This window comes from Cygnus olor, chromosome 5 (genome assembly GCF_009769625.2).
Source record: "Cygnus olor isolate bCygOlo1 chromosome 5, bCygOlo1.pri.v2, whole genome shotgun sequence".
In the NCBI taxonomy this organism is placed as follows: Eukaryota; Metazoa; Chordata; class Aves; order Anseriformes; family Anatidae; genus Cygnus; species Cygnus olor.
In genome coordinates this window covers 4,351,671-4,375,189 of record NC_049173.1, presented here as the reverse complement: position 1 = coordinate 4,375,189, position 23,519 = coordinate 4,351,671, and the positions used below count along the sequence as shown (strand labels likewise).

At 43.2% G+C, this 23,519-nt stretch overlaps 1 protein-coding gene across 17 annotated transcripts in view; it reads right to left on the bottom strand.

Moving 5' to 3' along the window:
• Positions 1-23,519, bottom strand: part of KTN1 (kinectin 1) — a 74,771-nt gene that overhangs the window by 24,421 nt on the left and 26,831 nt on the right. For 14 of the 17 annotated variants that reach the window (XM_040557827.1, XM_040557837.1, XM_040557838.1 and 11 more), the window contains 20 exons: positions 22,692-22,822; positions 20,264-20,380; positions 17,705-17,845; positions 15,532-15,638; positions 13,900-14,032; positions 12,823-12,910; positions 12,354-12,520; positions 11,836-11,904; positions 9,877-9,914; positions 9,201-9,291; positions 8,813-8,881; positions 8,025-8,062; positions 7,826-7,916; positions 5,287-5,376; positions 4,061-4,095; positions 3,834-3,924; positions 2,863-2,931; positions 1,952-1,989; positions 1,177-1,267; positions 941-1,009 (listed from right to left, as the gene is read on the bottom strand). In XM_040557827.1, the coding sequence (XP_040413761.1) occupies positions 941-1,009; positions 1,177-1,267; positions 1,952-1,989; positions 2,863-2,931; positions 3,834-3,924; positions 4,061-4,095; positions 5,287-5,376; positions 7,826-7,916; positions 8,025-8,062; positions 8,813-8,881; positions 9,201-9,291; positions 9,877-9,914; positions 11,836-11,904; positions 12,354-12,520; positions 12,823-12,910; positions 13,900-14,032; positions 15,532-15,638; positions 17,705-17,845; positions 20,264-20,380; positions 22,692-22,822 (1,763 nt within the window). The remainder of the gene's footprint in view (positions 1-940; positions 1,010-1,176; positions 1,268-1,951; positions 1,990-2,862; positions 2,932-3,833; positions 3,925-4,060; positions 4,096-5,286; positions 5,377-7,825; positions 7,917-8,024; positions 8,063-8,812; positions 8,882-9,200; positions 9,292-9,876; positions 9,915-11,835; positions 11,905-12,353; positions 12,521-12,822; positions 12,911-13,899; positions 14,033-15,531; positions 15,639-17,704; positions 17,846-20,263; positions 20,381-22,691; positions 22,823-23,519) is intronic. The other 3 variants (XM_040557836.1, XM_040557845.1, XM_040557843.1) reach the window with 1 other exon arrangement.

The window sequence follows — 23,519 nt, the reverse complement described above, 5'->3', positions numbered from 1 at the left end:
ACAGCAACTCCAAAATGCATTTTGTTTTTGGCTCTGAGGCAGTTCCAGGGAAGGAAAAAACACACAAATAATTCCTCCAGTTCCCGGGAACCTGTCTTAAAGAAGAGGCCCAAGACGGAAACACTTTCTATGAAACTTTGCCTAAAAAGGACAAAATTTTAACTCTAAGGAAAACAGAAAGTGGGTGACATGTTGGAATGTAGCTAGAAAAACTGAAAAAAAGCACAGACCAAAAAAGCCACGCACCCCCAGACAAACAAGCAAGCAAGCTTCCTGCCAGCACGATGGATTAAGCTGCCTGCAGAATGGACTCCCTAAGGAAACATGGGTTCCTGTTGTTTCAGATGCTAGACAGCAGGCATGCCAAAAAAGCCAATAGTCCTCCATTTCTGAATTCCTGATAGCTAGAGTAAAAACTCCCTCTGCCAAGACAGGCTTTCTTTGGACACTGGAAAGATAATGGGCTTAGGTTTACCTAGAAACCAAAGAAAATTTGGGTCAGTAGTATTCTTCTAGCAACAGAGAAAGACCAACAAGCGGGGAAGCACTGAAAACGTTGCAGACTTCTAAGAAGTCTCAGCCCCAAAGGATGTCCTGGGGTTTCGTGTTTACTGCTGGGACAGTACATCCAGTATGCAACATACCCAGACAGAGCTGATGCTACAACGTTTTAAGTGATTTGTCAATTATTTGGCAAGAAGAGCGAAATCTCACAATAAAAGTCCAAAAAGCTTGGGCATCCATAGGAAGGTGGTTTCTGCAGGGCAGTAGCAGTTACACTACATATTTACAGCTTTATGTCCAAGAGAAAGTATAGCTCTACATTAAAGAGTTCCCATATCCAATAACATTCACCAGTGAAACAAAACTAGAACAGAAATGAGTGAGCAGTGCATCCAAGGCAAGTCTGTTTCACGCTTCTGGCACTAAGGCGTTTTACCTGTTTTTCCATCTCAAGCTGGGAATTTCCTACTTCTTCTTTCAGAGCCTCTATTTTCTGTGTCAAAGCCTTTTCAATGACAAAACAGACAGGATTGGACAATGGAAACAAAACCACCAAAAAAATGGATGCTACAAGTTCGTCACTACAGAATGCCATGCAGTAACGAATAAATGGTAGTTAATGGCATAGACACAGAAAGGAGGAAAGGTATCGCAAGGTATCGAGATAGATACCTGAACAGTCTTCTCCTTGCTTGCTACTTTAAGGATTTCAGCTTGTAGTAGTTCTTCCACTGACTTTATTTTTCCATCCTTCTCGTGGATCCTTAACAAGAGCAGAGGAACAACGTTAGTTGGCTGAACAAGTGCGCTACGTGAGCAAGAAACACTAGATTTGGTTCTGCTATCCACATCACACTGCCAGCCTCTGGAAACCATCGTGGGACTTCCCACTATTGCAGTTGCCATCTCTCACTGCAGTCCCAAAACCAGAAGCAACAAGCAGGAGAAACAAGCAAGAGGAATAAGACTGGAAATAGCGCAGAACATACTAGCTTATGTAACTAGTAGCTCATATACTAAATAGATACCTTAATTTGCATTTTTAGACAAAAATTTGATAATCTCTGGAATGACACACACACAGCTTCAGCCTTCACTCGATGTTCCAGCAATTTATTAACTTCAAATGCACACACACAAAGCATAAACAAGCTCAGTCCTTTTAGAGTACCTACTGCAGAAAAACAATTATCTGACAATTCAGAGCAATCCTTTGCCTAGTCTAAGTTAGACTTATGAATTTAATTGCTTAGCAGAGGAACAACTGGATTTTCAAAAGGTATTGATCTGACTTGACATGCTTCCAAAGTCGTGATGCTTCCTGCTGCATACACGCACACTTCATCCAGTTAAAAGTAAATTCTTTCAGGGAAGCAAAACACTCACAGTCACGGAATAAAACCAGACAGAAGTAACAATCAGAAAGTAAATTGGTGCAGTAACTTACACTTTCTGGAGTTCTTCCACCAGTGACTGGAAGGAAACCTGTTCGAAACAGATCTTTCACTTAGAAAAACTGAAGAGAGCAAAACAATGCACAAGTGCTAAGGCATAAAGCAGCGAAGAGCCTGGGCTCTTTGGCACCACGTAAATTATGTAGCAGCCAAAAGATTTTATCTACCTTTTATCCTACAAAATTAGCTGTTGGTCTCCAGTATATTGGAGTCTTTTGGGTCTGCGACAAGTTCCAGCAAAACAAAACAAAACGCCCACCCCATCTTTACCAGGAGAGGCTGAGGTTCAGGACCAGCATTTGACCAGCTAACTTTTTCATACTGGCACTATACACCCCTCTACAGTGATTCTATTCATTTATAGATTTTTTTTTTTCCTCTCTCAAATGATTTTCTAGAAGTGATCTCCTGAGTTGTCCAAGCACAGCTGGGCATCAAGGAAAAGCACTTCCTGATAGGCGTTGAGTGCATATCGAAAATGTAATACTGTGATAGAGTCACTGAACAGAGACAAAGAGAAGCCACATCCACACAGCTACAGATGGACATTAGAAAGCTCAAATCTACATACTCAAGCTAACACAGCATGAGCTTCCTACCAGCCATGTTTGTTGCACTAGGCTTCTGGAAAGACACAGACTACAGCCTTTCAGTACGTAGCACAAAATCAACCCAGAACCGCTGCTGAACTGGAACTTTTGGATCCACCACACTTCTGACACTTATGCAAAGGAAGCGTTTGACAGAAATATCAGCTTCCAGGCCAACACTAGAAGAAAACAGGATGCTTTGCCAACAGGCTTCAAAGACATCTTCACCTTTTTCCCTTAACTTTTGCAACCACAGCAAGATCCTCTTAGATTTAAGTTTAGGTGTAATCAAAGTTTTAGATGAAAAGTACTACCTGCTCTGATAGCTGAATTTGCAGACTTTGAAGTTCTTTTCTCAAGGATGAATTTTCTGTTCGCAGTGCCTTTGAAAGCAGACACACAGATAATGAAAGACTCATTTATCGGGGAAAAAAGTGTTAAGCTTGACAGAAAAGTAATTTATTTTGGAGCAAGTGAAAGACTATTTGAAAGCCTGAAAGAGACCCCCCTCTGCAGCAGTTGGAGCCAAATTATTCAGTGGAATAATTATTCAATTATTCTTCAATCTATAGGAACACTTCAACCTATAGCAAGTTGAGGGAAACACCTAGACAATGTGCTCGCGTTTTTGGCTGTTTAGTAGCCTGACAGTTTGCTAGTGTGCAACTTCTCCCAGGGGCCTCAGCAATGCACCTGGAATTTAGGAACGCTAAGAGAACATTGTCTTGCTATGTCCAGACAGACAGGACACAGCATTCCAGCAAAACTCTGCTGAAAACAAACAGGGATTTTTGTACTGGCTTCCCAGCTTTCTCATCGCTAGCTTCCTTACTCTTCTGTTTGTAAAGAAACACCTTCAGAATCATCCCAAATTGCCACTTGTTTACAATTCATTTAGCCCTTCAGATTACCAATAAGTAAAAAGATGCAATAGTCCCACAGTGCTAAGTTTTTATAAAAAAATCCTTTTCTAAAGACAGATTTGTTACAGGTTACATCAAACGAACTGTTCTGGAGACACAGAGCAAGTTTTATTCCAAAAGACATCAGGTAAAGACACTAGTAAAATCTACTCTAGACTAAGAAGAGAGAAACACTTACTGTATACCATCAGCCCTCATGCTTAGCCTCTGTTACCAAATATGTTTTAACCTTGTCTCCGGGATATGCCTCTCCTACTCACAGGGAATGATCTCAGACTGCACTATGAATGCTCAAACATGCAGATTAAGTGCTCTTGTGCAAAGTGTATTTCCCCATAAAAAGATAATATGAGGGATTTTACCTTCAGATCCTCTTCTTTATTAGCCACCTGTATGAGTCCTGCCTCAAGCAGCTCTTCAACTGTCTTGATTTTATCATCCTTCTCTCTCATGCTGAGAAATCAAAAGTGAGTATTAGGAAAATAGAGTTAACCTCTAAAGGCAGTTTAGCTTTCAACAGTAACCTTGCCGCCAACAGAACTGGATCCCTGTTTTATCCCCTGATTCAAAAGAAAAAATAGTTTCTTACCTTCTCTCCATCTGCTCTAACAAGTCTTTGTTTGCCTATTAAACAAAAAAATACAATAGGGTGATCACTAATTGGACCAATTGGTTTGGAAATTTAACAACAAAAAGAACTACGAGTATCAACTTCCCCAGAAGTTTAGTTACTGAACTGCAATCCAGCAGGGAAAACAGATAGCGGGAGGATATCTTCATAGCATGTGGGTCTAATACCAAGGTTGGAAAAGATGTCAGTCTTTTAGGAGGTACAGATCCAGCCCAAACAAGCACCCAGAAGATCTACCTCCTTTAAGCGTTTACCAAAGTCACAAGCTCCACTTGGGGCTCACCCAGCAGAGCATTCATGACTTCTCAGAGACCAACAGCGATGCATTGCAAGAGACCACACAAGAAATGTAAACCAGCTCCAAGGAAAAAAAAAAAATCAGCTTTCAGACATGACACCAAGCCAGCCAGTCCCAGTGGAATAAGGGCTGCAAATCTGGTTATCTGCCAGAAGACAGGGAAGCACTCCAGACAGGTTACTGCTGACTGGCAGATACCAGCATGGGACTGAAAAGGAAACAAGTCCCCTGTCCTGCAAGTCTTACTACTGCGTTTCAGGAAGCTCATTCCAGTGGTATAAAGTCATGGGTGTTCAGAGCTCTCCCAAGCAACGCTCAAAGAGCAGACTGGGCAGAACAACTCTGCATCTGCAGCATCCTGCACCAGCCCGTCAGACTGCTGACAGCAGGTGTGCCACCACGGGGAAAAAGATGGAAGACGAGGCAAAGGGTTGGAATACACCACAGTGTGGGTTTTTTTTCCATTCCATGGGTCCATTCTTTGGTTACTCCTACTTTGAGGATTCATTCTGGGGTGGAAGAACAGAAACAGCGTTAAGATCTTACTCTGGTCTCCCTACAGACCAAGAAGAACCCTTCCCTTCTTCCTAGAAGGGTTGGTTGCTTGTGGGGTTTTTGTATTCCATAGAACTGACATGAAAACTGGGAGAGGTTGCAGAAAGTTCTTGCTTATTTTAAGCTAGCGTACTTCAGGGGAGAGAAAAGAAGTCCACATTTTGTTTGCTTACTCTTGATTAGATTTAGAAGACAGCCACAGCTGTCCGACTTGGACTTCCCATGCATGTCTAAAACGCAGTCTTTGCACATCAACCAGCTCACCCTACAGCCAGCTTAGCAAGAAAACACTTAAGAACTTGAAAAGAACAGAGAGGATATTTGATACAACCTCAGCATACACTGGCTGTACAGGCTCAGACAGGAGAGTCTGCAGCTTCTGAACTTCAGCTTGCAGAGTTTTGTTTTGATCCTTGAGAACCTGAAATTTAAACATATTATCAGTTCAGAACTGCATGCCCAAGCTACAGCATTTTCATAATGGCAATGAGGTAATTAAATAACACAGAAGTTGTTAAAGTGAGTTCTTTGGAAGCTACAAGACTGCAAAGAGTCCTTCCTCCATCTTCTTTGCCTTTCTGTATTAATACTTCTGTCCTTATGTTCCCATAAGAACTTCAGCTGTTACCATCTTTATTCCCTGGCAGAGGATCAGACAGTACCAAGCGTAAGAGACAAGAGAAACTGCATTTTCCTCCTAAAGCAGCATCTCCAGATTTGATAGCTGCTTTTAACGAAGCACTCATCCGGCAAATCCAATGGTCTAGGATCACCTCCCTAGTTCTCTTCAGCTACCTTAACATTTATGATGCACAGCAAAGAACTGGCAGGCCAGCAGCAGAGATTTGCACAGCTCCCACACTTCGGTCCGAGCGTGAGCTCAGGAAGAGGAGCTGCTGTACCACAGCCCTTGCCTCCCTGCAGCATCCCCTCTCAGAACAACAAATGAAGCAACCCGTCGCAGAGACGGGCTGACAACTCAGATGTACAACTGCTGCTCCTGGGAAAAGGGGTTCCAGGAAAGAGCATGACTTTCTGCAGCAAGTTGTATGACGTCTGCCGGGTGAATTGCAACACTCCATGGCACCAACTGATCACTGCAGAAGGTGCCAAAAGGAAAATCAGCCTCTAGTGCACAAAACACTGGAGAGGTCGTGCCATTTAATATCACCGTATCAGTGCTCTCACCGGGAGCCTTCTTGTGAAGAATACGTTTAGCTTGCAGTAAAACCCTCTTCTCATGAGAGGAAATGCTCAGACCCAAAGCCTTACAAGGACAACGCATGCAGGAAGGGACAGCAAAGGTGAGGGTTAACAAATTGCTGTTTTGAGCTCGTTTTTTCCCCTCTTGTGTATGTGGAAAGAAAGGAACACTTGCTCGGGTAGAAGCATCCAGGGCAGGCTTATGTTTGGGATCAAAAACAGAAGAAGAGACTAGAAGTGCACAAAACATTCACACAGTACACTATAGGTTTCCAGAGTATCCTAACAATGACCATCTGCACTCAGGTCCCTGCTCACTTCCTAAGGACTGACGGAATTGCTGCCAGCTAATTTTTGGCCATTACAGAGCACCAAGCTCATTTCAGTACATAACCACCCACAACACCTCTCAGGTCTTTTTCCACTCTAGGAAAGTTCAGATTATTCCTCATCATATTCGTTTTCAGCACTTCACCTGCCATTTTAAAATACTGCATCACCTTGAAAGCCCCCTGCGACTCCTGGGAGCCAACAGCTCACACAAGGTAATCAACCATTATTAATAAACCCGCCACTTCTTCCCACTCCCCTTTCTAGATTGCTTACACACCCAGCAAACGCCTCCCTGAAGGTTCACTTTGTTTGCTTTATTGTGAAAACCAAAGTCCTATTTTGTTACCTATTCTTTTATCAGCTATTAACTGTGGAAACAGTCTTCTCTTACTCTGCGACAACTTAGAGAAACAACACGCCTTGCAAGGGACTAACATCAAAACATCTTCAAAAACACAGCTTTGATATGTGAACCAAGTTCACTACTTGCCTCCTAACAGCTTCAAAGACCTCTAGGAGATCGACGAGGCACGACTTCTCCTAGAAAAGCCTCGCTGCCTTGGCCCCTATCCACCTGCTCTGTTTTATCACCAGCAAACCTCCCAACATGATAAGAGATTCAGACTGAGTGACCTTTTTCACCAAAAGCAGCAGAAAAACAGCACTACCCAACATGCGTTTTAAAGGAGTTAAGACGACTGAGGCATCAACATTCACGGAAAGTAGGTCTAAAGCTAAAGTTCAGAAGAAAAAGCCTAAGGTGACAAGGAAGAGTTAAGTTGATCTTTGTGTACACCACTTAGAAACAAGTAGCAGCTCTGCTTTGCAGACCCCAGATGGCAGAACTAAAAGCTTTGGCAATTTAGCTGCTACCTTATGAGAAACAATTTGGAAACCGGCAGGAGGAAAATAAGCATTTTTACACCTACCTTGACAGAAAAAAATTACAAAAAAAAAAGATCTGACAGCACGATAACCCAAGCAATAAAAGCTCCCACCAAGGACTTGGAAGTTGCATTAGGAGGTAGAATGCAGAAAAAATGCAATAGTTTTTATTGAACAGCCTCCTCTTCCACATTTCTAAGACCTCACTCTTCACAACTGCAGACACTACGTTTGACTTGAATTACATCTCTCACTCAGCTGCACAGCCTGTTGCTACTACTCTGATATCCCACAGTGCTCCTGCCTTGTAAAAAGAATGCTGTAACACAGCTTAACACCTTCAAGTCAGCTCTGTTTCACAAATCAACATCATAAGAACTGCTCCACAACCTGAGAAGTCTGGAAAACTTGCTGTCAATAAGCACAAAGGTAGTTACTCCGTATCTTACCTTGAATTCTTCTTTCGTGTTTGCAGTCTGCGCAAGTTCTTCTCGAAGCTGCTCTTCAAGAGTTCTTATTTTGTCATCTTTGATGTGAATGCTGAGACACAGCAGAACAGTTAAATACATCTTACAAAAAGCATCGATTCAAAAGAATATAAAAAGCTGATAAAAACTGTTTTATCAAACGCCAGAGCTATTTATTTACCTTTTCTGCATCCTTTCTAGCTCATGTGCAGCAGCAGCCTAGATACAAAGAGGATTAACACAGACTTAGGATACATCACATGATTCAATCAACCTTTCATTCCACAATATTAAAAAGCTAGAACAAGTCATTTGGCCTCTCAGCACATGACTCACCAGCAAGAGTGAAAGGGGTAAGCTTGTCGTTATGCACTTTTACACCACCAATACATACCAGGCAAGCATGCAATTATGAAAGGGAAGAAGATCTGAAAAGGATTCATTTAACAGCCCAGATTTTCTCTAATTAAACACAGCATTTCCACCTCCGTAATGCACAGGCCACACAGCAGTAGCTGGGGAAAGGCATTTTGTTCTAAAAATGCTTGTTGTCAGGGAAGGTTTTCTGTATAGTCTTGGTTTTCGCTTTTTCAGATGGATGCTTATGAGCCCTTCATGCAATTGCCAGGTCTGTATATTCAACCACAGTCGCATTTGCTCCCGTGCAACATCCTGCACTTTGCACACCTGCAAATCTAGGTAAACCTAACGAGCAAAATGCTTCCCTAACTTGGCTGTCCAAGCAAGAAACAGATGTAGTTGGTGAAGAAGGGAGGACAAGAAGCAGGCCTCCGACCACGTACAAGAACTCCAAGAAATCACGTATTAACCCGATTCTGTAACCTCACGCCCTTAATGGGCTTAAGCACAGCTCGCTCAAAACCGCAGATCTGCCCTTGTATTTATGACGAAGTAGACAGTGGGAAGAGAATCAAATGAAGTCTTTAATGAATCAAACAGCTATTTTACCTGCTCATTTGTCAGAGCCTGTAACTTCTGTACTTCTGATTTCAAGGACAGGTTCATATTCTGCAATACCTGAAGGAAGGAAGAAGAAACACTTGCATTTTTCATACAGATGGTCTTTCAAGCATGTCCACTCTTCAGTGCAAAATATCCCTGGTCACTTTTTGCAGGAGTCTAGAGGTATTAACAAGGAAAAGCCTCAACCTTTGTTATGAATGACTTTCCAGCATCATGCATTGGTCTTGCCTGGAAGAGCAAAGATCAGCAGACTTGTAGCCAAAGGAGCTGGTTCTAGATCCAGACAGCAGCAGCCTTGCAGGCTTCATTTCATATGCACATCCAGCGAGCCCGTCCCTCTACCAGCTGGCATTTACACATTCTTTTATTATACCTTGAGCTCTTCCTCCTTGCTGGTTAAATTGGCATGTTCGTTGCCTAACGAGTCCTCCATCTGCTTTAGCTGTTTGTCCTTTTCTGCAATCCTGTACAAATGAGAAGTGATGACTTATCAGTACTAAAAGGCCTTGGATGGAAGCTCCGCATGAAGCATCAGGCTAAACACAAAGTACACGCTGGCCTTTCGGTCCAGCTCCTGCTCTCATTCCTGCTGACAATATACTTTCAGTCCAAAAGCTTTTCCATGCTTTTTAAATGCCTTTTGCTTGCCAAAAATTTATGGGATGTTCTCTAGCTCTGAAACACAGCTACCCCACCTCCCAAAGGGAGAAATCTCCTGGCACAGCAATACAGCCTGGATACAAACGTTCTCATGGTCACGCACATTCCTGCTCACTGCAGATCCCTGCACATAGCCAGCAGCAAACAAGGAGAGTCACTGCTTTCCATGCAGCAGGGACACACAATCCAGAAGCCAGACACAGAAGGGAAATCCGCAGGAAGCGTTTTCCCAGCTCCTAAGTGAATCTTGCAGCTAGAAAGTTAGAAGCACAGACAACAACATTTCCTTGGCCAGTCCCTCCCGTATGCACTGAGCGCGCACTGAGGAAAGGTGGTGTGTGTTAGAAGCCAGTGACACCTTCCAAATACCAGGGGAAATGAATGCTCACACTTTGTGGAGTTCTTCTGCCAGGACTGAAGCTGAGGTCTGCAGAAGGAAAAAAAAAACAACTGAGTAAAGCAAGTCAAAGAATCATCTTTTTCAGTGAGCCAGGAATAGCATTTTTTAAGATTTGCCTTGTTATTTTAAACTGGCACAGGCAGATTTCAAGATTTCCTGGCTAAGGAACATTGAAAGAATCTCAGCACATATTAACATCCCTTCCCTTTCTGCTTAAGGCAACATAAGAGAAGGATGAACCATCTTATTTGCCATTTTGCTCTTCAGCAGAATCAAAACAGCACGTGACTCCCAAGGACTAAATACTCTATGGGACACTGCTGTCAAACCACTCAAAGAACTAAAGAGCAAAAAATCCTGCACAGTGCATCAAGACTTGTGTTAGGAATAAAAACAGCGGCGTAAGAACAGCAAGGGACACCTTTTCCTCTCTGGAAAGAGCCTAATTCCTATGTGGTCACACATGCGTGGGCTCAGTGGTCTGGACAACCCCTACACTGGGTCTGCGCTCCAGAACAGGGCAGGAGAGACCTGGCACACAGGTTATCAAGAGGCATCTAGGAACCTCTGCAGACTGCTTTATGCCCAGTTTGGTAGCAGCTACAGAAGAGCTTCCATGCTTATTTGTGCTTCAAACATCTGCTTATCCCTACCCAGCCTCACCTTTCTCCAGAAACCCCAAATCTCACAGAGCTTGTCCCCATGGCACCCTATAGCACTGGGATTCCTGCACTGCCTCATCCAGCTCATGCCACAGAACAGAATCAGACAGTCAAAACGGAACAAATAGTTCTAGTCCCAGAAGATCTCTCCCGAATGACCTAAACTATTTCATCAACCCTTGTTTCCACAGTGGTATCCAGCCTGTCCCCATTTCCCCAAAGCAGGATTTTCACACACACTGCCCATGGGAGAAAAATAGCCCCGTGTTTTCACAGCCAGAAAGGCTACCAGGGGAAAGGCTTGTTCTTCCTTCCAACAGCTTCCTAGGGTAACCCAGACAAAAGAAAAGTTGAATTTCCCTAGGGATTTATTTTCAAAATCCTTTAAAAGGACTGGAATAAGGGGACTAGGTCATGAAGAAGCTGTAAATCCAGAGTGCCTCTTCCTTCACTACTGTCCTCACTCAGAAGGTTAAAACCAAGCTCTTCAAACGAAGCCCAATAACACATTTTCAGCCTGATGTTGAATTTATTCAAACTACATCAAGCACATCAATAATTATAAAGAAGTTGGCACCCAAATGCATATGAACAGGGAGCTCATGGTTGTGTCCAGTTGTGCCCACAGGAGTTACAGTTTTTCTGAGTTGACTTCTGTGATTTAGCTCTACAGGGAACTCAGCTTCAGTGACTCAGAAGACAAGCTCTCTGAAGTTTTACACATTTACAACAACATTTTCTTAAGGAAATCAGTAAAAATAAAATTTTAGAGGTTAAAATGGGAAATAAGAGGCTTTGTGCACTGTGTGGGGTTTTTTGTCCTTGCTTGTTTTCTGCCACCACTGGAACCAGCACTGGACTGAACAAAGCTTTATCTAGCAACTACCCTAAGTCACTACTTCTTAACCTGATGCACGAGGGAAAGGCATGATCAGGTGGTTCACATGAGGAGTGCAAAAAGACCAAAGTACCACATGAGACAGAATACATATGCATGCAAAGCTACAGAAAAAAAAACATTTAAAATGGTATTCCACCTGTGGTTATAAATGCAAGCCACAGCAGGAGGAGACAGGTGGATTTTTTTTTCCACCCCAGAAAGACAGCAGAAGCTTAAGTTTTAAGCCAGGTTAAGAAATACTACAAAAAGAGGATGCTAACAAGTCTTCACTTTCATTATTACACATCTCGCATCCAACTACAAAGAAAAAAAAATCTGCCTTTTTACAGAAAGTTCACAATTCAGGACTACAAAAGAAAGGGAAGAGGCCAAGAACAAGCTGTACCTGGGCTGCCATTTGTGAATGAAGCTTCTGAAGCTGAGCATTCAAAGCATCGTTTTGCTCTATCAGTTCCTTGTAAGAAAGCACAGGGGAAAAAAAACAGGTTGAGATCTGTAGCTAGTCAATTTTGCTAGTATTAGCTCCTAGTTGTGATTATGTTAGTAAGAACAGTTTAACATTTAGATGCCACATTTCTTGGAGATGCTATTTTTCTCCCCACTAAGATCAAGTGGTTTGTAGGGAAGAGTAGCAGCCTGCTCTGTGTCAAAAGGATTCCCTGCCACCACACACCCACTTGTTTCCCTAAAGCCAGCAAAGGCTACATCTCAGGTCCAAGATGGGTCCGAGACGGCCCCAGACCTTCTCACAGCACTCCATGCAAGTTTTCATTTCATGAGCTGCTAGATGATAGACTGGCACACAGTCCTCATTCTTTATTCAGTGGGAAAGCTTTGTGAAAACCTGAAATGCTGCTTCGACAGACACAAAGGGGGAAAAAAAATAAGATTTGTGAGCAATACCTGCACCCGCATTTGCATAGAGTCCTCCTTAGTAGCTCTCTTTTGCTCATTCTCCATCAGCTGCAACATCCTCTGCTCCAGCTGCTGTTTTGACACCATTGTATCCGTAAGTTTACTGTGCAAGCTCTGGATTTCATTGTCTTTGGCCACAAGCTTATTCTGCACATCTGCAGCAGAAACATCAGGATTTGAATTCAGAAGTAAGTATTTGAACTCTAGGGGAAACAACTTTTACTGCAAACAGGGAAGCTGATTAGAAGCCTCGTTCCAGCAAGCCAAAGTTCTGCTCATCAACATTTAACTAACTTGTATCACAGCATACTACTACCCTAAGGTGCTGAAGCAGTACTGGCTTCACTTGAGCTTTATTCAGGCCATTTACTCAACAATGCCTTTAAAAAAAACACACAAATGGGAACAGCCAGATCACTGCAGTTAGCATTATTAGGGAATTTTGTTTGATACATGCCTTGTTGTGCTGCTTCGTGTTCTGCTGTTCTTTTCCTGAGATAAGCCTGGATTTCTTCCCATCTTCTTTCTGCTTCCTGCTGCTGGACCTTTACATTGAAGACAGGGTTGATGAAAAGAAGTCTAACCTTTAATTTATTTTTGAAATATTCAGAGTTCATCTCTTCAGTGCTATTCCCAAAACATATGGCAAGGAAGAAGAGTTGTTCCTTGTTTCCTTTAGAGCACATCAGAGAGACAGAGTGCCCTGTAATCCTCCTCCTAGGACAGTTTATCCTATTAATTTGAAAGGCAAATTGTGAACAGAATTTCATCACGGGCTCTTAACAGGATGACTTCTGCAATATGAAAGCGTAGCATTTTTGCCCTGCAAGTTCAGAATTAACACTAGAAGCCAGACTAGCCATGTATCACACAAATCCACATCTTTTAATTAAAAGATGTCTCAGCCTTAGACACCAATTCTTCACCTGCAAGGGCAGGTGAGGCAAATAGAACTTCTGGTGGCCAAGATTTAATTGCAGATACAAAAAGAAGTAATGAGCTCTGAATCAGCATTCTCACCTGAAAACACCATATTTCTCTTCTGAAAAAAAAAAGCATGAATACAAAGAGACCTCTTCTTCCAAAGAAAATGAAAAAGATACATGAAAACATTGGCAGACTGGTTTTTGAAGTCTTTAGAAATACATTTCTTTAAAAATTTAGAAGTTCATTGAAGCCACAGCCCTTAGTTTCAAAAAAAATCTAATCCTGCTCAAATTGCACACCCATAGAAAAAGTTCGATGCCACCAACTACGCTTTGACAAATATATTTACCTGGGAGGGTAAGTTTCACTTCATAGTTTGTAACCAAGGAAAATACGTAGTACTGAATAGAAGTGTTAAGTAAGCCCATCGGACGGCTCTGCAATTATCTATTTTCAGGTATTTGCACATATAAAGAAAAATGAGAGATTTAGTGACCAGGAAAACTGCTAAAGTGATTCCCATATGCCTCGCATCTGGCTTGTCTCAGGACTTGGCTAAGATAAACCCTCAAGCACAACTCAGCAAGGCAGAGAAAATCAAAGTCACCTTTAGCTGAGCGACTGCCTGCTCTGCATTCTTCTTCTGGAGCTCTTCTTGCTGCAACTTGCTGCTCTTCTCTCCCAGCTCATTCACCAGCCTGGCATAATCCTGGCGTAGCTTGTTCAGTTCAGCCGACTGCCTAAAAATAAACATTTTTACAGCTTTTTTCACCCCCCCCCTCCTCTCTCCAAGAAGCATAGGCAATCACAGCTACTCAAATACCAGCATTAGGTACATATTTGCAGCCAGAGGGCTGTACTGGGTTTTAATCACACTGCTTCATCCTAGGAGAAGGACGAGGGTCAGAAACACTGGCTATCAGCGCACGCAGCAGCTACAACCCACTGAGTCAGAAATGAAGGTCAGCAATAAGCCACAAGCAAATGTTTTAAAGGAACTGATGCAAGCCGATAGGCATAATTTGGATAGCTTTATATAAGGAGGTTCAGCTGAAGGAAAGGTCTCACACTGAAATTCACGTTCTGTTCCTCTTCCCATGAAGGATTATTGATCTATAACTTACTCGAGACTATTCCTTCTGGACTGCTACTTGCATGCATCTCTTCGGATTACATGCCGCCTTGTAGACTCGACTCATTATCAGCTTGTGAAGGTATATGATGCACTCTCCCACTTGGGGAGAGACGATGCTTTTGTATAGCCCAAGATAAGAGTTTTGAAAGGCCCCCCTTTGTATATAAGCAAATAAAATGCATTTTATTTTTATATTTGCCCAAACCAAGAATTTTTCGGGGTAATTTAGTGATCATGACACTTCATTTCTACAAAAAGGGTACCTCTAAAGCCAGGTACCCTCTCCTAGCACTTGCCACATTGCAAGACACGGGCAGGGAGCAGAACGTGCCTCCACCAAGTTATGTTCCACAGTTCAGGTGTTAACAAAGGTCCAGACGGAAGCAGCATCTTGGTATGAACAACACGGCCAGAAAATGAAGTTACAGTGCTATTTCCAAGTCCTGACAGTGTTTTGACACTCTAGTCCCCAAGTGTTACAAATCAATTATCTGAGAGCCTGTGAAGTGTGGTTTTTGCTTTCTATAGGCAGGAGTCCACCAGCAGCAGTTCACCTCTGGCTACACCCCTTACTGGGCACTCAGCTTTATCACAACACATTGGTTCTTCCTGAGCTGACAGAGGACAAGCTCACAGAGATGAAACCTTGAGATGCATTTCTGTTTCTCCAAACACCAGTGGATAAATCCAGCTGTCACCCAGTCATATCACTAACTGCAGGGCGTTGACATTTTTTTCTTATTACATGACTGCTTTATAAGTTCAGAGCTGCTGTCCTCCCAGGATCCCAGCTCCAGCTCCTCCCCTAAAGCCACAGGGAAAAGGATAGACACCCTACCAAACAGGCAGAACACTTGTGCTGTCCCTCCTGTTGGACCCCAGCACCCGCTCTGCCTTCAAATTGATAGGAGACACTGATCAGTTTTGAAAGTCCTGGCTCGATGCAAATACAAGCAGGTACCTCCCCAGTCCAAAACAGCTGTGTTTCCTAGTTTAACCACAAATTCAGAGTCAGCCAAGAAAATGGAAACAGAAGGAGCAGAAGCCAGAACTCTACAGGGAAAACTTAAAAACACACAGAGCTCCAAGTAGCTGCTAACATACTTGCTCTCCATTTGATTGGTAGAAGTACTGACAGCATCTCTCAGGATACCATTTTCCTGCTTCAGGTGGCTTATTTCTGCCTCCATCTGCTCACGGAGTTGCTGGAACTGAAGGGAAGAAAGATCAGTTCACTGAAGGAGAAAAAACATTAACTTATCACAGCAGATATAACTACACAGTAGTTTAAGTAAATAACATCAAGTGGTTTTTTGGGAGAGGGACAGTTTTACCTCCTTCCACACACACCCACTCCTCAATTAAACTATGCAAATCAGCTCCTCTTGTTGAATAAAAGCAGCTTCCTTTTATTCCAGTGTATCATGACAACACTTGTTTTAAATGGCACACAAATATTACTTAGGATACTGATTACTCGACTGTGTAACTTTAGATATTATCATTAACTAGATATCAGCTTCCCTTTTCCTGAGGGAAATAAAATAAAGCCACTGCGAATTAACATTAGAAGTCAACATCTTTAAATAAATCAGAAAAGTTTTAAATAAGTAAAAATACACAGGTTATAGCACGTAAACTGCAAAAGGCTAGTCTTCATCAAATACCCTGAAGTCGAGGCTATGAAATAGATCTTTAGGCAATATGCTTCAAATGCATTTCCAGCACAGTTTGAGGCAGAGAGAAGCCCCGATGACCTAAAGCTGCTTCAGAATAGTTCAAACACTCTCAAAACACACGGTATAAAGGAAAAAAGAATGGACTTTGCATATCCAGATGACAGCACAGCTGGTCCTAAAATCCAACAGCCTGCTCTGAAAATCCTCAAGCACACACAGCATGTAATACTTTGCTCTTCTACCAGTTCCAGTTTGCAGATACAGCTGACATCATTTCCAAGACCTAGTTTCTTCATGACTGACTCATCAATGAGGATCTCGTACACAAAGAAGTCCAAACAAATGTTTGCATAACAACCACAGCAGGAGACAGCAGGCCCTTGCAGGGCAGCCACATCCAGTTCAGCACCAACACATGTGAAAAGCTGTCCCTTGGGCATCTACAGGCTTGGGAGGTTTTTTTAGTGTTTGCTTTGTGGGTTTAAAAAAAAAAGCCACACATATACAGATGATCCCAACAGAAGCCGGGGCACACGCCCTGCATAACTGAAAGCTCTGACAATTAAGGTTCAGCTTCTCTGCAACGCTATAAAGCGGCAGCAGGGGGAGCAGAACCAGAACTCCAGCTCCTCTGCACCTCCTTCCTCCAGCTTTGACTGCTGCAGACACGTCTGCAGAAGTCACACCTTGGTGCCCAGACCTCCTTCACCCTCCCCAGGCAGCGATGAGACCCTCTCACTATGCGGCTTCTTGCGTAGATGCCCATCAAGCAGTATCTGCTCTGGAGAATGTAGTTCTGCTCCAAATCTGCAGAGATGGCACTCTCCTCAATGCCGAGATGCAACAGAAGAAACAGCATTGAGGCTGGAAAGTTCACATGCTAGGCTTGATGCTGTGACATCTATGTAGGAAAAAATACTAGAATGTCGTATCTAAACTCCTGTCAGTAGGTATAGGAAGGGACATTTTTCTTAGAAAAAGAAGTCAAATTTTTTAATCCAGTGAAAAACTCTGGTGAGGTTACTCCGTTATAATGCAACTTCACGAGAGGGTAACAAGGGTCTAAAACCAAAAAGAAAGCAAGAGCATGCCCTGCAAATATTTTCGGCAAAGCACTTTCCCAATCAATGATATTTCTTGTATATTAACTTGTCTAATCACTCTATGGTACGATTTAAAAGTGTGATTTATCAGCTGCTAAATGATCCTGGGGATTAGCGTCTCTCTGAAGTTGAGTATTTCAATGAGATTTCACACTTAACTGCTTAACATTTCAGCAGAATACCACGAAGTAAAAAGAACTGGACCAGAGACAGGCTGACTAGCGCTCGTCTTTCACAGACTACGATACGGTCATCTACAAAAAGACCTTGTCCGTCCTTTAAGCCGTGAAACTGCCATGAATTTTCCTACCCTCATGCAGATGGGTCACACCACCAGCTAGCAGGACACTGCACTCAAGGCTCTGGGTGACAAGTGAAGCCAGTTTCTATGGAAGCGAACAACAGACGCTGCATCCTTTGCTACAGCAAAGGCTTCTCAACACTGATCTGCTTGGGCATGAACTTCGAGTCAAACAGTTTTGGAAAAGCTTTTACCTTCATCTTCATCTGCTGGGATTCTTGGAAGCTAACATGTATTTTACTCTGAAACGTGCCGTGCTCCTTTTCCAGCGTGTTGATGCGTTCTCTCATTTTTGCTGTAAGCAAGCTGTTCCTCTCCTTTTCTGCAACCAGCTCCTTGGGTGGGAAATCGAAGGAAAAGGTTAAGTAGTCACCTACTGGTCCCTTCTAGAGTCCAACAGACATTTTATGTTTACTAGAAATGTATCAAGTATACATCAAACCACAGTCAGCATCATTTACTCCGAAATTACAGCATTACCCCGACCAAGCTTTCAGTACCTGCATGAGAATTTCAGGTCAGCATAATTTCACATTAAAAGAGGTTTGCCAATTTAAATAGCAGTCTTCTGTTGTCTTATATCCAGTGAGTTTGGCCAGTTTATACACACAGAGTCCTAATAATTAAAGCCAGAGATACTGCACAGAGCAGACCTTAGATTTTCCTCCCAAGTACAGCAAAATGGAACAAGTCAGATAAGCTGCGGTGAAACTACAAAGCATTTCAGAGCACAATTGCTTTGTAGCAGGTTGAAAGGCAACGTTGGAAACAGTTTTGCCAGAGGAGATGGGCTATTAGCGCCCAGCAACAGCCAAACAGAAGTCCTGAATCCCACCAGCGTGACGCCACATTACAGCTTTCAAATGAAAACACACATTTCTATTTGGATTAATCATTTATTAGCCAGGAATTCAACCTGGACACCTGAGAAGCTCATAGAGCTGCTGCTCTGCAATCTAAGAGCACTTGCTATAATAAGCAAAAACATTAAGTGCAGCTTTCAGCAAGCTCCAACCACTGAACGAGGTATTTGCAGCACCTAAGCTTCAGGTGCCTCCAGCTGCACAGCTCCACGAAGCGCCAGAGGTTTCTCCAGAGGAGATTCAAAGTGCCTGCATTAGGAGTCAGCCTCTCTTCTCACAGCACATGGAGCCTTGATGCATCTTTTAAGTGCTTTAAATTGTTAGCCTGAATACCTCCCATCTCTTCAGAGTAATTACAGCTTTTTCCGTATTTTAATTTAAATAAAAGCTTTTTTTTTTTCCCCCCCTCGAGCCAACTAACTAGCTTCAGGAAGCTGTTTCTCCCAGACTGAAGTAAGTGAGATGAGTTCCCAAGCTCGTGTTCACAGAGGCATTTAGGAACTTAAGTCACAGCAAAAGTTTCGAGTCACTTCTGAAAATACACCTTAAACAGTTTGACACAGAGCCTTCTCAAATGTTAGTATCGTCGTACTTGCACCCAGTAAGATGCAACAAGAGGAAAGGCACCCGGGCATTTTCTAGCTTCCTTCTCCACCAATTTCCACCATCCATCTACAGTCCTCAGAAATCCACGCACCCTGCCAAGGCAGTGCCAGAGATGCTGGCAAGATTAGCTTTCACCCATCTTGTGTTTTGCCAAATACCGCAGAAGTCAGGCTCCTCTTGCTCTCATTCATCCTCTCCAGTTATCGTTTGCACCAACACCCCTCAGGGACACCTCTGCACCTGCCCCTCAAAGTCCCTCCATAGCTTTTGAGTGCCTTCAGAGGAACACGTTGAATAGAAAATAAGAGCTTTGTGTCACTTGAGCTGAGCTTTGTCCCTTGTTTACCCTCACGATGTAGCACTGCAGCAGCTTTGCTTTTACCTGCTTCCTCCCAGCTTCGAGGAATGCTCATTTATTTCTCCTTCTCCCTTTCCTCCCACAGCCCAAATTGCAAAAGCTAACAACGTTCCCTACTTGTCTGCAGGTCCTGCCTTGCCTTCACAAGCACCACTTCGCAGATTTCCTCCCCCCGCCTTCCTTCATCAGCTTCTCCCACACCCAGGCTCCTTCTCACACTCCCTCTGCTTCTCAGCCAGCCAGCTTTCCGTGCTTCGCTTCTGTCCCACAACCTTCCTGGTTCTAATGCCAGCCTACTTTCAGGTTACCCAAAACATAAGGATCTTTCCCCCAACAAGTCCGATTTACTACAGCATCTGCACAACTCTCCTCTCATTCTACAGTAACTACTTCCCTTTGAAGTCTTCATAACAAAAATAATCAAGTTGCATGAACTGGTCTTGACAGTGGTGCATCTGTAAATAAGCCTAAAATTAGCAGAGCTGCAACTCTGCTAAGCAGAATCTAAACTTCCTGCAGCTTGCTTCATGAAGAAACTGATGATTACTGCGCCTAGAAATACACAAGCATGCAAATACTAGAATACGTACCAAATTAAAAGCTGCACTGCAAAGAGGTGGTTTGTATTTGTGTCCACAAAACCGTGTTATACTCACGAAGGAAGTGTTTGCTTTTAGTAATCTTTTGAGAAGAAAAATAATCTCAGCTTAAGAGTGAACTATCTGGATAAACTACTGGAAGACAACCCTGCACAAATACATTAACAGCATCATAAAAATAGACAGTCTTGGTAAGCTTTCCCAACATCAGAGATTTTACCTTTTAATTTAGACTAAACTCAGCAAGCCAGCATCTGCCTGCTGCTCGTTCTCCAAGCCCCTGCTACTACCCCATCGCTCTGTACGCAAGAACCTCTTCACATTTACCTGGGTGAGCTGCTTGCACTGTTCCTTCGCGACGGCTGCCTCCTCCTTCACCACAGCGAGCATTTTCTCTTTGTCTTGCAGCTGATGTATCGCTGCAGCCGACTCTGCCTTGCTAGCCTGCAGCAGAAGCACACACAAACGGTCGTACATGCCAGGAGTACCTGCGCAGCACCCCAGCAGGCAGCAGAACAAGCCCGAGAGGAAGAAACACCCTCTCCTGCCCCCAAACAGTTCATCTGCACAGCATACATGGCACGGGCACCCAACCCTGCCGCTAATGGATCCTGCAGCACCGATTTCATTAGACCAGGAAATGCATTTTCCAAGGCACTGAAACCAATTAAGAGGATAAATGGGCTCTTAAGGTGCTTCCGCGTTGGAAGACGGCCGCTTTGGTGGCACTGGGGAAAACAAAGAAGAGCCATTAAGAGAAAGACAGGAAAACAACACCGAGATGCTGAATCATTCAATAATTGAGCTTGGAAAGGACTTTCAAGATCACCCAGTCCAACCCGCACTCAAAGCAGGTATAATCCAACCTGGATTAGGACTACAAACAATCTCCTGAAGCCTCACTACAAAGGGAAGAGGGAATGTTGATCTGCTCTCTCCTTCCTCTTAGCAGGAGAGCCTCCAGTTGACGTGATCACATCTCTGCTGGGGAGAACTGCAGCGAGTTTAGAGATGCTGCAGGAAACCGAAGCAGGGGAACGATCCCTGCAGCCCTGCACTTTTGTTCTCTGCCCTGAAAGTGAACTGATTGCCATGGGGGCAAACCCAAGTGTTTGCACTCAGACTCCACTCAAAGTCTGGTCATGGAAGAAGCAGAGAGGAGCCTCAGTCCCACAAACCCACCCTGAATTTACTTGGAAGCTCTCCTTTAATGGCACTGTTTCTGCTGTGTACTTGTGGTGGAAGGGAAAGGTTAAATAAATACTGAGAATTATTTTATCCAAGCTTCGTTCATGAACTAGTCAAGTGTTTTCTTCGGTATACAGGGAAAACTCTGAACTTAGCCTTCTTTCCATGAAGTCTGAGGGGTCAGGCAATAACCTAGATAGGAGGTACCTGAAACCCTGCAAAAGCCTTCTGCACTGCATACATACACAAAACACACTGACAGTGTCTTGAATGAGCTACAGAGAAGAAAATATTCGTTTCCACCTACAGAAATTAACGTTTATTGGTTTTATACAAAACAAGGAACCCATTTGGGTCATAAAGGTTTAGCTTTAACACCAAACCTTTCTTTAAAGGGAACAAAAACAGCAAGCAAGCTGTCTGCTGTTCCAAATAAAACAGGTGATTCCACTACAAGTGGATTTTCAGACAAGCAATGAAACAGGGGCCTGGAGAAATTGCGAAGCATCCATCCCTGAAGGTTTCCAGACCCAGCTGGACAAACCCCTGAAGAACTTGATAGAAATACAGTGTAGATATTGTTTTGAACAGGAGGTTGGACAGATTACATGACCTCCCAAAGTCCCTTCCAACCTGAGTTATCGTGTGATATGCTACTGTATTGCCTTAATTGAACTGAGACATCCAGTTCTGCATTTCTCTCCTGGTACCACATCTGCAGAAGAACAGAAGTGCAAGACCAAGTGTGACAAACTGCGTGTTACGAGCACGAAGTGACAATAGAGGAACGTGTTATGGAAGCGAGGAGTAGATACATGCAAGATATCGGCGGTCACAGTTCTCTTCTGTCTTGATACCGAGATTATAAAAAACAAAAAATAAAGAACCACCAAGCACTGCAACAGATTGCCCAGAGAAGTCGTTCAATCCCAGTCCTTGAGGGTTTAAGGCCAGACTGGATAAAGCCCTGAGCAGCCCAGGCTGACCTTGGGGATGGCCCTGCTTTGAGCAGAAGGCTGCAGACCTAGTGAGGTCCCTTCTAATCTGAAGCATCCTAAGGTCCTGTGAAAAATATCCAGAGTGGTCAGAGTACTAGAATACAAAAGCCTACAAGATGAAGTCCTACAAAACACACAATTAGCTGGTAGAACGCACAGCCACACATTGTTTTTTCCCTTAATTTCTACTATTGTTTATCCTGTTTATGCATTTGTGAAAGACTTGTAAAGTACTTGTAAAGTCACCAGATAGCGTAGGGCTGCTGTTGCTGCTCACTCTAGTGTGTTGACGTTGGAGAAGGCTATCTACCCTATACTTCATGGCTGTGCCTACCCTTCAGGAGCTGTTAGAAGCCACCACCCTGGCTAGGCAGACCATGGGATGGCAGCACGCAGCTATCCGACAACTGCTTTCCACCTGCAAAGCAAGGTCAGACCAAATGGAAAAAAGCCCTCCAAAAACGTAACGCAGAAATGACAACAAAACATCAGTACAGCTAATTTCACAGCATCTCCCCAGTTTCTGGGCATTTCACAGCTTTCTCTCCCCCACGCCCGTGGACATTCACCTTTTGTAAGGCATCATGAATCGCACCGGACTTTTCCTTCAACACCTCTACTACACAACGGGCCTCGTCTTCAGTGAAGATCATGTTCTTCATGGCCATTACGAAGTCTTTAAATTTTACTTCAGCATTTTCTGCAACACAGAAGGGAGGCTATATTTACTTTGGACTCCGTACAGAATTATTTATTTTGCCTTGAAACAGCATGTGATGGGGTATCATTACGCATTATATTTAATTTCAGTCTGAAATGCCAAGAAGCAAAAGGTCACGAGCATTCAGCAAAAACAACATCTCCGATTTAAATCTGATAACAATCTGCCAGCTGACAGTTTTGGGAAAAGAATCCCACCGCTTTGTTTGTACAGTTGGTAACATTTATAGTGCCACTACCAAGAAGATAAAGCATAACACAGATTTTGGGGGGAAAAAAATAGCATGAATGTGAGAACTTGTAGAGTTCTTCCCAGTGTATTATGACAGTAATTCAAACTGAGCTCCCAATTTAGAGGGCAGCCTGGCTCCAAAAGCAATATGCAGACGACAGCGTAATGAATTTAAGAAGCGGCACATTTATGATTACAATGCATGGAAACCAGAAAAATATTCCATCAGTCTAAGTTTGGAAATGAACTTCTGCAGCAGCAGACAAATCAGTAAGACCCATCCTAATCGCTGATTCCATAAGTGTTTCAAAAGACACAAGCAGGCAAGCGTATTTCAAATCAATTATGCTCTTCCAGAAACAAAATCATTTTTCGTTAACAAGCAGAATGCACACACAAGTCATTAGGTGGCCCCCTAACTTAAAGAAATGGAAGTACAAGACTG